The 14,724-nt window shown below is 45.9% G+C and overlaps 1 protein-coding gene across 1 annotated transcript in view; it reads right to left on the reverse strand.

The window, feature by feature from the left end:
* Positions 1 to 4,868: 4,868 nt before the first annotated feature.
* LOC309346082 (synaptosomal-associated protein 25-like) overlaps positions 4,869 to 14,724 on the reverse strand; it is a 32,450-nt gene continuing 22,594 nt past the window's right edge. The window contains exons 3-8 of the mRNA XM_081869763.1: positions 14,567 to 14,608; positions 13,709 to 13,757; positions 10,328 to 10,445; positions 10,093 to 10,212; positions 8,209 to 8,353; positions 4,869 to 6,226 (exon numbers count right to left, since the gene is read on the reverse strand). Of these exons, the coding sequence (XP_081725889.1) occupies positions 6,158 to 6,226; positions 8,209 to 8,353; positions 10,093 to 10,212; positions 10,328 to 10,445; positions 13,709 to 13,757; positions 14,567 to 14,608 (543 nt within the window). The 3' untranslated portion in view covers positions 4,869 to 6,157. The remainder of the gene's footprint in view (positions 6,227 to 8,208; positions 8,354 to 10,092; positions 10,213 to 10,327; positions 10,446 to 13,708; positions 13,758 to 14,566; positions 14,609 to 14,724) is intronic.

A 14,724-nucleotide genomic window follows, 5' to 3' on the forward strand; every position in this document is an offset into this window, starting at 1 on the left:
TCCGAAACCTTTTGCGGCCATTCTGTCCCGTTCCTTGGTGGGTTTGGGGGCCAGCAAACTCATTGCCGCTTCCTCTTGGACGAACGGACCTACAGGCTCACATACACACAGAGAGACTGGTTTGGATAACCCTTGGTTGACTTTATTCGGGGGGATACATTGGGGAGGAATGCAATGCACAAGTTTCTGATTTCCATGCTGCCGCCACCATCCCACCCCACCCAGGTTAGAATCCAGAAGTCAGCTTTCAAAATCTCCATAGACTTAGACATTATATGTGGTACCCAGGGCTGCAACAAGCAGGAAGGACCTTCAGTTACGCAATGGAACATCTCTTTCCACAGCCATCGTTTTCACACACCCCAAGAAATCTGCTCCGTGTTACTGATTGTGTCACCTTAAACCTCATTTAAACACCCTTCAGCTGGCTCTTGCTGAGTTCAACTGAGCAAACCTTTAAAAACAAAAAAAACAGGCCAAGCAATTCCCAGTTCTAACTTGATCGGAGAAAGCCTTATTATCTGAGCAAAACCCAACTGCAGAGGTCAGCAAACTTTTGCAGCAGGGGGCTGGTCCACTGTCCTTCAGACCTTGTGGGGGGGGGCGGACTATATTGGGGGGGGGGATGAACGAATTCTTACATCCCACAAATAACCCAGAGATGCATTTAAAATAAAAGGACACATTCTACTCATGTAAAAACATGCTGAGTCCCAGACTGTCCGCAGGCCATATTTAGAAGGCAATTGGGCCGGATCTGGCCCCCAGGCCTTAGTTTGCCTACCCATGGAATAAGGGTTGCTTCCATGCTAAAGCCTTTTGGCGAAGCGGTTTGGCTGTTAGCAGGAACTGGTATTAAACTGGACATTGCATCACCCAGTAGCTCCTTCGCCACCGCTTCTGTACAGTAATATATAATGTTTCTTCACACGTCAACCCCCCTACAACATTAATTAAAAGCTTCCTTCTTTCAGTTCCATTGTGTTTTATTGCTTCCTGTTCAGCATAGCTAAAGAGCAGCCATTGGCGGTCCCTTAACCAACTTCTGTTTCCCATTTTTTTCATACGACGCAAAATGACTGGCCAGTGACATTTTCCTGGATTTATCATTGTTGCTTTAATATTTACCGGAATATCAGAGATCTTATGTTATCGGGCCGCATGCAGATGTCATAAATACAGGGGAACGAAGGATGGCAATTTCAGGAGAAAGGGCTGGCATGAAACCAACAATGCTTCGAGCCTTGCCAAATTTTTTTATAAGTGACATGGAGCTATTTTCTCCCCCAGGTGTCGGCCTCACGCTCTTTGTCCTGTTCCAAGCTGCTTCTCCGAAGAAGAACAAATGAGAATAAAGCTTTAAAGGGGGGGGGAGAGACTTAGAAGCCCCCCCCCAACCACCAATACCTGTTCCATCCCTCAGAGTGAGAGAGAGAAGGGCGATTGCCTTGTTTTCTGGGGCAGAAGAATTACCAAACCTGTCAATTCTTAGGAACTTTTCTTCAGGATGGCAACGAACAAATGAGGTTGTTCGGAGACATAAACAAGCGAATGAATAAAATGAATTGAAAGAAAGATTTGCCCCTTTTAAAAAACAAAAACCTGCATTTTAAAAAACAGACAGACACCCCACTTACACCACAAATTTTACAGGCTGTTAACAAAACTGGAATATCAAAATTCACACGCATGCCTGTATAAGCCTAAGAAGCTGCCTCAAGACTATTTTATCGGCAAGAGGGTGCCGTCCAGCGGTTTTTGACTACATCTCCCATCAGCCCCCAGCCAATATGTAGTCCAAAACAGCTAGATGGCACCAATTTGACTGATGCTTATATTTTGGAAATGTACATCCACTTTTTGATGTACTGGTGTTGCTTGACTCTGACTGGCAGCACCTCTGCAAGGTCTCAAGGGAAGAACATCAGAAGAGACCAGCTTCCTCTTTCTTTCTTTCTTTCTTTCTTTCTTTCTTTCTTTCTTTCTTTCTCCCCCCCCCCCCATATTTTTTATTGGATTTGAATAACAGCAAACCAGGGAATTTTGGTCTAATTTTATTTCACATACAAGGAGCACTAGGTACCACCGGTCGATACGAGTTCCTGGGGTTTTGTACAGGCCAAGATTATTTTCGGAATAAAAATCATAGTATCCTAGAGTTGGAAGGGACCCCGAAGGTCATCTACTCCAACCCCCTTCAATGCAGGGACTGCAGCTAAATCACCTGCGGCAGGTGGGCAGCCAAGCTCTGTTTCACCACCTCCACATTTCTGATTGTTTAAATTTTGATCGTGGAAACCTTTGCAATGATAGACCAGGCATCCTTTCCCTCGTATGTTTTATCATTGATTTCGTAAATCACAACTCCGTAAAAGTTGTGACAATTTGCCTTTGAGACAACACTAATTTTCATTTCCTTTCTTTTCCCCCGTGACTTATTTCCTGTAACCAAACAGTCATCTAGCCCAATGCCCCTGAAATGCAAGAATCACCACTAAATAATTACTGACAGATGTCTATCAGGCTTCTGCTTAAAGAATTCCAGTGTAGGAGAATCTCCCACTTTCAGGGCCGGATTGTGGTTTGATGAGGCCCTCAGCTCCTGAAGGTAATGGGGCCCTTTCTATGTCCAGCTGTTCTTTGACAACACAAATGGTCGCTGCTTTTTGTGTTGAGAGGGGGCCCCTAAGCTAGAGCTTGTTTAGTTTATAGGTAAACCCGGGACTGGTCCCCCACCTTCCACAAAAGTCCGCCCCACTGCTGAACATCTCTTGCTGTCAGGAAGTTCTTCCAACTGTTTAGTCAGAATCTCCTTTCCCGCCATTTGTTGTTATTAAATCCCAATATCCTGTTCTCACGGCCGCCATCGCAGTCTTCCCCAACTCTTGGAACCTACTGTATTTTTCGCTCTATAAGACGCACCAGACCACAAGACGCACCTAGTTTTTGGAGGAGGAAAACAAGAAAAAAAATACTCTGAATCCCAGAAGCCAGAACAGCAAGAGGGATCGCTGTGCAGCGAAAGCAGCAATCCCTCTTGCTGTTCTGGCTTCTGGGATAGCTGCGCAGCCTGCATTCGCTCCATAAGACGCACACACATTTCCCCTTACTTTTTAGGAGGGAAAAAGTGAGTCTTATAGAGCAAAAAATACGGTAATATAAATTGGGCCTCTGAGACCGCTCTTATAGAACTGCGCCCGCCTGCCGGTCACCTGACACTGCAAACTGCCAGGCACAGAGGTCTGTTCCGCTATCCCTGTGCTACACACAGCCTGTCATCCATCCCAGAATGCAAGGGGTGGGCCTCGTTTGCCCCAGGTTGCTAGCTCCAAGGTAAGTCACTTACCTGTCCAGTCCCCCAGTGGAATCTGAAAGCCTCACAAACCCGCTCCACTTCCCTGAGAATGACTCTCCTTTGGTCACTGCTTTTGGAGAGACGCGTTTGGCGTGGCAGCAATTCCCCAGCCGCTACAGACCGTGCCCGGGAACATTTGAATTTTGCCATTTCACAGAAAGTGGTTGCATTGGATGGCCGGGTGATCTCGCACCCTTCCGTTCTTTTCAGTAAAATGGCCTTATTTCGCGACAATGGCGTGCACCTTTCCGATTGGGGGAGTGATATATGGCTGGCTGATATTGCAGAGGGCCTGAGGCATTGGTTACAGATGTGAGGGTATCATAGCTGTCAACCTACAGATTTGAAAATAAGGGACCAGCAGCCTCAAAAATAAGGGATCAGCAACCAAAATAAGGGATTTTCAGAGCACAGGTATGTTCAACTTCTGAGCCCCTCCGAGCCAAAGATAGAAAGCCCAGCCAGCAGCCAAACGAAGCCTCAAGCGGTGGTTCCCACAGCGCAGCAACCCGGCAAAGGGGACGCAGCAAGGGAAACCACCGTCCCCTCTCCGCTGGGAAGCGCTGAGCAAAGGCGAGTCCCCAGGCAACGCAGCCAATTTGATTGGCACAAGGCATGCAAGCTCCACCCCCCAGTCGTTCTTAGACTCCTTATTGGGTGAGCAACGCAGCCAAGCAACACAGTTGGAGCCTCCCTCCTCCCTGGCCAGCAGGGAGGGAGGGAGGGAGAGGAGCTGCTCCCTTTGAAACCCGGGAAATTTAAGGGACATCATCAATAAGGGACAGCAGCGGGACACAGCGCTGGGAGATAAGGGACTTTCTCGCCAAATAAGGGACAGTTGACAGCCATGGAGGGTATTTGGCAGCGAGCCTTTGGGGCTCTTGTGGCGGTTAGGCATTGTTTGACCTTGGGGGGGAGGTGTGGCCATCACCTGCCCCTCCATGCTTAAGCATATTCCGTTAAAGGAATCCAGGGGTGTTGATCTTGTCCAAAGCCCGGTCGGGGGCTAGGGCCATGACACAACCCCAATGGGAACACCAGGGGGAGCTTGTGTTGGTTCGCATCGACAGGGCTCCCCCTACCCGTGGCTTACCCTTACTGCACAATGGGCAGGAGTCAGATATAGTTGGGTCCAATCAATGCCTAAGCCAATACCACTCACATTCTGTAATTTCAATATAGTTGTGGCCAAAATTTGCCCAGTAACATAAACCTAATATCTGTGACCTAGTGTGAGTTATTTCCCAACGAGGAGGTGGATGCGGGGTCTCAACACGCAACAACACACCTTCTGGCTTAGGGCACAGCCAGGCTGAGCTGCAGCTACATTTTCCAGGAGACCTCAAAGTAGGGGGGCAGAGGGGTCGGTGGAGATCTGGCGCGCTTGGAGGGTGTGTAACAAAAACTATGCGGGTTTTTATTTTCATTAGGAAAGGTGGGGCTTCTCAAAACTGAAACCTTTTTAATTAACTCCAATTATATCATGTCTCTTTAAAAGAAGAAGAAGCCTGGCTTAAACCGAAATCAGAATTTAATAAAGATGCTCTGTTTACAGTCTCGTACGATGGGATTGTCACGGCCATTCATCCCACAGTTAAAGCTTGGTTTTGGTTTGGTCTGCATGCACAAACGCGGAGAGAAACATCTGGCTTCTGAGGTTAGCAGGAACAAAGAAAGCAGCCTTAAACCCAGTCACTTGGTTGGTCCATCTAGCTCAGTATAGTCTACACTGGCTGGCAGCAGTGTAGCTACGGACATGAGTTTCTCCCGACCCTCTCTGGAGATTCTGCCAGTGGGAACAGAACTTGGGAGCTCCTGCATGCAAAGCAGGTGGCCTACCCCGATCTGTGACCCTTCCCCTAAAAATAAACTAAGATCCCAGTCCTCATGGATGTGAATCAAGGGGTGCCACAGGGAGCTGCCTTATGCCAAGTCATATCATTGAACCCGGGGTCTTCTGCTTGCAAATGCTCTACCATCCAGCTACAACCCTTCCCCCAACCGAATTTGTCATAATAAATCAAGAATTGTACTTATTTTTGTGGGCGTTGTCCTGGGCCAGTCCTGGGTGCCAAGACCAAGGAGATGCCATCTCCAGAATCTCACCAGGATCACCTGCTGAGCCTGTTCAGGGCATCTTGCGCCTGTGTTTTACGTCGCCGCCATCCAACATGTCACCTAAACCTTGCAATGTGTTGTAAAGTTCTCAGGTTATGACTCTCCTAATTAAACAGGCTGGACATTTGCATTCCATCTATGAAGAATCACTGCTTTTACCCAGTGGGAGCCAATCCTTGCTTATTGAAAAATGATGCACGGGAGCAGCCCAATCCTGTGTGTGTGTGTGTGTGTGTGTGTGTGTGAGAGAGAGAGAGAGAGAGAGAGAGAGAGAGAGAGAGAGTGTGTTTAGCAGGAAGCAACTCCCACATTGATCAAAAGGACTTACATTCAAATAGGACGGCAGCCACAGCCTTCCAATAAGTGGTCTTGCTCAGTGTCCCTGCGTGTTTACAGAAAACAGTCTCTTGTGCAAACAGGTATAACAATTCTGAACATGGATCCAGGAGGATCGTGTCCCTCGTGTGTACAAAGGCGCTATTTCCCTACAATCCACTCTGCTCTCGCCTTCACTTTCCAGCATCCTTTTCTAGTTAGTCGCATGCAAGCTTACTCAGGAAGTGGACGCGTCTCAAAATGGGAAACGTGATTTGGAACTGCCTTGATTTGAAACCAATTCAGGTGGATGAAGCCGTTTCTTCTAGGGGTGGGGTGGGGAGGATAAAAGGCGGTTGGCAGGGCGGTTCAGGCATTTTTCAGCATCTTGGTAGTCTGGTTGTTGGCTGCGTTGATGCTAATCACGTTGGCGATGGCCTGCGGAGAAAAGAAGAAAGTGAGAAAACAGAGGCAGAGGCTGTTTCAAGCAGCAGGCTTGAGACTACACCTCCCATCACGCTGGGTGCTGAGCCTGATGGAAGTTGTAGTCTAAAGCACGTGGAGAGCTCCAGGCACAATTCAAAGTGTTGGTGCTGACCTTGAAAGCCCTAAATGGCCTCGGTCCTGTATACCTGAAGGGGCGTCTGTACCCCCATCGTTCTGCCCGGACACTGAGGTCCAGCTCCAAGGGCCTTCTGGCAGTTCCCTCCCTGCAAGAAGTGAGGTTACAGGGAAGCAGGCAGAGGGCCTTCTCAGTGGTGGCACCCGCCCTGTGGTACACCCTCCCATCAGATGTCAAAGAGATAAACAACTACCTGACATTCAGAAGACATCTTAAGGCAGCCCTGTTCAGGGAAGTTTTTAATGTATGACGTATTCGTGTATTTTTGGTCTTTGTGGAAGCCGCCCAGAGTGGGGCACAAATAATAAATTATTATATATATTACTATTATTATTAAAGGCTGCCTTAAGGGAATCACATGTTGTGTGAAGAGTTTTCCCTCACCTGTACTAACACTACCACAACGTGTTCCAGCCCCCCTGACCATTTCATCATTTACTGAACCTTTCCAAGCTCTGTATTACCTCTTTGTTCATTTTTTTAAAAAAAATATGGGGCAACCAAAACAGTACACAGGATTCCATACGAAGGTGTTAACTAGAACAATCTTTCCAAAGGAAGTAAAGTCACAGATCCTCCCGCTGGTGGATCCAGAAATAGTCAGAGTGGGATGTAACATAAGCAGTCAAGTACAACACTTCCTGTTTGCCCAGAGTGGACACACACAGGGGCGATGTTACTGCGGCCAGGAGGACTTCCTGTCACACCTGGTCTGGAGCATCCAGGTGGACGGGCATGTGACCAGGTAGATGGGCGTGGCCCTGTGAGACCCTGTAAACGGGCCGGTCACGCAGCCATCTCTCTCTCTTGTCCCTGACTCTTTTGCTGCTTTCTTCTGATACTGGTGTATTTTGCTGTCTGCTGGCTCTTAGCCAGCAGCACATGGGCTCAATCCCCATATGGGGCGAACTCACACTCTCTTCTGTAACTACAAGCTAAAGTCTTCCTTCAGGGAACCAACAGTGAACTGAATGTGAGTAAACTACTTCTTCTTAACAGAAGACTGTTGTGTCTTTATTATTTTAAAGAGGGAACAAAGGGGGAATTTACCAGGAATAATCCAATCCGGACAAGCCAGACCGGATTGCTTAAGTAAAGCGATTCAAACGAATCTACCAACCAGCTTCCTGCAATATACTGGGGAATGCACTCTGCTACTGACTCAGAAGCGTGAGTGAGGAAGGATAATAATTATTATTATTATTATTATTATTATTATTATTATTATTATTTATTATTTATAACCCCGCCCATCTGGCTGGGTTTCCCCAGCCACTCTGGGTGGCTTCAAACAGAAGACTAAAATGCAATAGCCTATTAAACATTAAAAGCTTCCCGAAACAGGACTGCCTTCAAATGTCTTCTAAAAGTCTGATAGTTGTTGTTCTCCTTGACATATGGTGGGAGGGCGTTCCACAGGGCGGGTGCCACCACTGAGAAGGCCCTCTGCCTGGTTCCCTGTAACTTGGCTTCTCACAGCGAGGGAACCACCAGAAGGCCCTCGGAGCTGGACCTCAGTGTCCGGGCAGAACGATGGGGGTGGAGACGCTCCTTCAGGTATATTTCAGATACACTTAATCAATGTATCCTCTCCTACATCCACAACATTCCCACAGAGTGGCGCACTCAAAATATGTGCATATACAAACCCTCCCTAACATGGTGTCTTCCAGTTGTGCATCTTGGGTATAGAATTTGGAATTTTCAACTTTTTATTTTTTAAAAATCACGTTACGTTCTACTGCCTATGTTCTCTGCCCCGGCCCATCCTGTGGGTTCGGCAGGGAGCATCGCTCACCTTTTCCTTAATGCTGTCCACCTGCTTGCTCTGGACGTCGATTTCGTTGCTCATGTCTACCGCCATGCTGCGAAGGTTGCTCAGCATGCTGTCCACCTGCGTCAGGTTCTGTTCCATCTCTTCTTCCACGTCGTCTTTTGTTATCCTGAGCAAAACGCACAAAGAAGGTAAGAGCCTGGGAGCTGGATCAGGCCAAAGGCTCCTCGTACTCCGTCATCCTTTCCTTGCAGTGGCAAGGAAGTTGGAAGGTGGAAGTTGGAGCTTTGGGGACATTTGGACTAGAAAGGAGTATCAAACAAGAGTTGGAATACCCCATAGGCCTTACTTTTAAGTATGGAGGTCTGGCTGGAAGAAACATGGATCCTGTTGGGCCGGCGCATCTCCGAGATTTGGGTTTCATTATTAAAGACTATCAAAAAGGCCGTCAGAGAGGAGCTGAGAGAGATTTAAGAGCCTCGGACGTGAGATCTCCAGGCTAAACAATATATTGAGGCTGATGGACATTTGAGGGGACTGAAACCGGGAAAGGGGCGGGTGGAGTTTGGGAATCCAAAGGGTATATAATTACAATTTGTTCTGTTGTTATTTTGTTTTGCTATTTGTATGAAATTGGGAAAGTCGTGGAAGGGAAATTTTGGTTGACTTTAGGAAAAATGTTTAAGAATGAGAAATGATGTACAAGTATTGATGTTTAAGTTTAGATAAGTTGAAACTGGTCTTTAAAATGGTTTAAATTTAATGAAAATAAGGTTTGCAAAAATAAATTGAGGAAATGGAAGAAAGAGGAAAAGTAAAATAATAATATGTTAAAATAAATTATTAAGTTAAAGAATAAGGACTTGCTGAGCTAACAATTTAAATTGGAATACAAGAAGGGGAGGTGTGAGGAGGTCTGAGAAACAAGTTAAAAGAAAATAAGCAATTGAAATTTTATGTGTTTTTAAATGTTTTTAAGTTTTGGATTTTTGTACTTTTGTTATTTTTTTGTGTCATTTTTGTTTTTTCTTTGTATTTGAAAATGCTAATAAATATTCATTAAAAAAAAGAAAAAGTTTGACAACTAAGTTTTCAATCCGGGAAAATAAAAGGCGTGATTGGGCTGCGGAAGGTGGATGAGGACGATGGCCATTTTCTTGTTGTTATTATTAGGGTTTTGTTTTGTTTTGTTGTAACCATCATGGTCATATCAACCACAGAATAAAAATACACACGCTAAGAATGCTTTGCAAGACCCGAGCTCCTAATTTCTCTTTGTAGCCAGCTAGGAAGTAATTATACAAAGTTATTTTTAAAAGTCCAGTTACGTTAGGGCTCAGAGAAATGAGCTACTAATTAAAGTACTCAAAGCCTCTCAAAGTAAAGAGACACAAAGATTTTTGAAGCTTATCAATAATACTTCTTTTAAAAGCATCAACCAAGATACAGCTTCACATTTACCAAAAATTATAATCTACAGGCTAAAAATGTTAAAATACAAAAGGATAAAGGAACTCATACACTGGAATTGTCCGATTAAATATTTAAATCAGCTGATTAAATCTTGGCTAATCACCATGTTATTATTACTACTACCATGGATTTATTAACTGTCTTTAGGCATAAGAGAATTAAAAGCACAAATCAGGACTAAAACCCTAACAAATGGGACGCTTGTCATATCAACCCATTTATCCAGCTGGAACAAAAACACCTTTTGACCGTTTCCGGAAAGGGCAGAGAGCAGCTGCCTATTTCAACAGGAATGCTATTCCACAGAATGGGGCAGCCACAGAAAAGGCCCTGCTTTTGACTGAGGTGGCTTCTGACACCTTTGGCGCTTGCAGGAGAAATTCTCCTGGAGGCTGCAGAGGTGGTCTTGGAAGAGAAGATCTCCCCACTCCTTACCTCTGGATGAAGGGCCCACTCATGACCATCTGGTTTCCATCGGCCACCACACAGGGTTGTCGAGAGACCACCTGGCCGTTGCTGGCCTTGCTGGCCTCCAAGTCTTTTATGCTCTTTAACCTACGTTTCAAATGAAAAGATGTTCAGGCAGGAGTTCAACCTGTAACATACTTTGCTCTGATCCAAAACAAGGAGAGAGAGGTGTCCCTGGCGCTTGCACGGACAGGGGACTTACTTTGTGCAGGGGCAGACGAAGAGGCCGCAACATTTCGCCATGTCCGTGAGGTTCTTCTCGGCCTCCTTCATGTCTTGGATGATCTGGTCCAAACCGTCCTCAATCCGGTCCAGCTGCTCTGAGGAAGGGGAGACAGAGGAGACACTCAGGAACCTACAAACATTATGCACGGCCCTCTCTGAACACGCAGGATGAGTCTCACAGGTATTGTGAGATTGTGGAGAGGAGCGGCCAGTTTCTCATGCTCCCTTGAGGGATGTCAGCTGGTTTCCAAATCTCCCCTCCAACAACAACAACAACAACAACACTAATAATAATAATAAATTTTATTTATACCCCACCCTCCCCGGCCAGAGCTGGGCTCAGGGCGGCTAACATCAATGAAATTTCAGTAAAAACATAACAAGGAAAAAAGAAAAAGAAAAAAAACACCATTTAAAATACAGCCTCATTTTAAAAGTAGCTGATAAATCAAGACCATAAGGGGAGGGAAACATAAGGATCAGACTGAGTCCAAACCAAAGGCCAGGCGGAACAGCTCTGTCTTGCAGGCCCTGCGGAAAGATGTCAAGTCCCGCCGGGCCCTGGTCTCTTGTGACAGAGCCTTCCACCAAGTCGGGGCCAGTACTGAAAAGGCCCTGGCCCTAGTTGAGACCAATCTAACCACCTTGCAGCTCGGGCCCCCCAAGATGTTTTTATTTGAAGACCGTAAGGTCCTCCGTGGGGCATACCAGGAGAGGTGGTCCCGTAGGTACGAGGGTCCTAGGCCACATAGAGCTTTAAAGGTCAAAACCAGCACCTTCAACCTGACCCTGTGCTCCACTGGGAGCCAGTGCAGCTGGTAAAGCACTGGATGAATGTGATCCCATGGCAAGGACCCCGTAAGGAACCTCACAGCAGCATTCTGGAGTTTCTGGGTCAGCTTCAAGGGCAGCCCCGCGTAAAGCAAGTTACAGTAGTCAAGCCTGGAGGTGACCGTAGCGTGGATCACAGTGGCCAGATCAGGGCAAGAAAGGTAAGGGAAAACTGCTTAATATGGCAGAGATGGAAAAAATGCCACCTTTGCTGTGGCTGCAACCTGCACCTCCATGGAAAGGGAGGCGTCGAAGGTTACACCCAAGCTCTTGACAGAAGGCGCTGGCACTAATTGAGCCCCACAAGAGATGGGAGTTGGCCCCCCCCAACCCCATGTCTTCTCGACCCAGCCAGAGGACCTCTGTCTTTGAAGGATTTAACTTCAACCGGCTCCCACGCAGCCATCCAACCACAGCTTCCAAACATCTGATCAGTGTGTCTGGGGCCGAGTCAGGGTGGCCGTCCATCAACAGATAGAGTTGGGTGTCATCAGCATACTGATGACAATAGCAATGGAGCCTGGTCTATTAGCTGCTGAGGCCTAGTGGTTAGGGTTGCCATACGTCTGGGAAATCCCAGACACGTCCTCTTTTGCGGGGCAACCTTGCTATCGGTGGGGGGGGGGGTTCATTTCCAAACAAAACTCCTGGTTTCTGTTTGTTTGTTTTTCTAAAAGTGTGCAGCTGTGTGAGCAGGCTACTGTGCCGACAACTCTGGGGCTCAATGACTGTCCGGATTTTTACTTCTTGAAATGTGGCAACCCTACCCACCCGGGAAGAAGGGCAGATGAAGTTGATGGACTATATGGAACTGGCGGAAATGACTGGCAGAATCCGAGACCAGGGAGAAGAGTCGGTGGAAGAAGACTGGAAAAAGTTTAAAGATTATCTACGGAAATATTGTAAAATTAATGAATGTTAGAAAAAAGGTGGAATGAAGCTATATGGCTTTGGCAGAAATGTTAGAAGGAACTAGGTTGTTAATAGATTGTTAAGGCATTAAAAGGGAAAAAACTAGGTTACAATATGTTAAAATTAACTTTAAGATAGAAAATAGATGAAGATGGAAAGGACTTGCTGAAATAGTTAATTGAAGTGGAATACAAAAAGGGAGGCGTTGAGGAAGTCAATGAAACAAGTGTATGAAAGTTAAGATTTGAAAATATTGAAAGTGTTTTTAATTGTTTTTGTTTTGTTTTGTTAATTTAATGTTTTATGTAGTGTTTTTGTTTCTGTCTTTGTATGTTCAATTTTTCTTTTTTCTTTTTGTAATTTCCAAAATCTTAATAAATATTTTATTAATAATTTTATTAATATTTTATTAATAAATATTTTATATATATATATATATATATATATATATATATATATATATATATATATATATATGAATGAAATGTGGCAACCCTATTTCAGGTCTTATCGTGCCAGACGGAGACCTGGAAAGACCAGGGTTCGAATCCCCACCAGTGGCGACCTTGAGCCAGTCGTACCTCACAGGGTTGTTGTGGGAATTGAACAAGGATGGAGAGACCCACATGCAGCAGCTTGAGCTCCTTGGGGGAACGCTGGGGTATGAGTGTGAGAAATGAAGGAATTAAATAAATCAGGGCGTCCTCTGCCAACCTAAGCCTGCCCTCAGCTAGCCCCTCAGCTGCTTGCCTTCTTACATACTAGCACTAGGGGGTGGCCCTGTCATTCAGATTCCTACTGCTCCTCAATCTGAGTGCTGCCCCTTGTAGAAGGAGGATGGGGATGTAGAGAACTAGAATTAGTTGCCTCTGCCTGTTGTTGACTCTGGCGCCCCCTACTGCTGGCCTCCCTGCCTTCTACCCAACCGGTCCCCAGTGACCGAAAGCAAACTAGCATTTCTCCTCAGGATGCATATTTTCTGCTTGCAAGAATTACTGCATTTTTCGCTCCATAAGACGCACTTTTTTTCCTCCTAAAAAGTCAGGGGAAATGTCTGCGCGTCTTATGGAGCGAATGTGTGGTCAATCGCTGGCTCCCTTTCTGGCCCTGCCGCCTTGCCCAGGCCTCCGTTGTTGAATGTTTTGCAAGTGACTGGCTGATTAGATTATCTGTTTGGAAACTGTAGAAACGGTCCCCTTCCTTTCCTAAAGAAGCTGCAGAACTGTCAGTTGAACCCCATAAAACCAGGATTTTTTCCCTTTGCAAAGTAAGCTCAACAACTTTGAGCTGATCCTCAAAAAAACAGGGCTTTCCCCCTTTCCCCCTCTAAAAACTAGGTGTGTATTATGGTCTGGTGCGTCTTATGGATCGAAAAATACGGTATTTTCTATCCCGTGGAGCCTCACTCAAAAAGAGTATTGCCATCCCACTTTCTGAAGTGGTACCCGTTCATTCTGGCACCTTATGTCTGCTGCTGTGTGCATTCAAGGGGGTTTTAAGACTGGTCAGCCAACCCACAGAGGGCTTTAATTATAGCAACTGCAAACACAGAACCAGAAGACAGCTAACACCTCCATGGCCTGCAAGTGATCTGCCATCAAGCCAGAGGCCTTACCTCCCTGGTCATCCAGCATGACCAAAGTTCGAATTCCGGCATCTTTGCTCTGTTGGGAAGGAGAGATGGGGAGAGAAGAGAAGAACGTTAAACATCTCTGGGATTCTGCAAGATTTCTGGGGCCTGATGTTGCTCAAGGGATCAAACACAACAAAGGGCACATTCAAACCAGGTTTCTGGTCCTCATGCATGTGGCCAAAAGGAAAAGCAGCCACAACTTGAGAACTCTCTGCAAAAGGCTTGCAAAGCAGAATGGACAGGTTGTTAAAGAACGTCATCCCATCATCCACGGGTCACTTTCGCAAGAGACATTTAATAATAGTAGTAGTAGTAGTAGTAGTAATAATAATAATAATAATAGATTACTTATTCCCCGCCCATCTGGCTGGGTTTCCCCAGCCACTCTGGGTGGCTTCCAACAGCAGATTAAAAATACATTTCAAGCGCTATGGGGCCACTTTAAACAGTCCAGGTTTCGCTTATGTATTCAGTCTGGGTTTGTATTCAGTGGTCTCTGAGTCTGGACTAAGGATTCTGAGCTCCTGTGTTCTGATTCGATACATGATATCCAATCACAGAAAGCCTCTGCCATTGGCCTTTAAACTCTGAGTCACGATTCGCAGCTTGGAAGTTTAGTCAGCCAATCACGTTGGGAGTGGGTGTGGCCCAGGCCTCCAGAAATGTATATAAGCAGTTGCTTTCTCCCTGTCGTCCAGTTCTGTTAGTTCAGTAAAGGTTCTTGCTGTTATCGCTGTGCCCTCCCTGGTGGGAAGCTTCCCCCAAAGAATCCTGGGATCTGTAGTTGCATAAGGGTGCAGAGAGCTGCTGAGTTCCCTGGGAAGAGGGGCTGTTTCTTACCTCGTCTACCAGCTGCAACATCCTCCTGGTGCTCTCCAAAGCCTGAAGTGAAGATAAAAAAGAGCAGGAAATTAAATATTATTGATTTATAGATTCATAGTGTGATAGGAATTTTATGGTCTTAGATATATAGTAATGTTCATAACCGCACGTACATA

The sequence above is a fragment of the Podarcis erhardii genome, assembly GCF_964252035.2.
Source record: "Podarcis erhardii genome assembly, chromosome: 7".
NCBI lineage: Eukaryota > Metazoa > Chordata > Lepidosauria > Squamata > Lacertidae > Podarcis > Podarcis erhardii.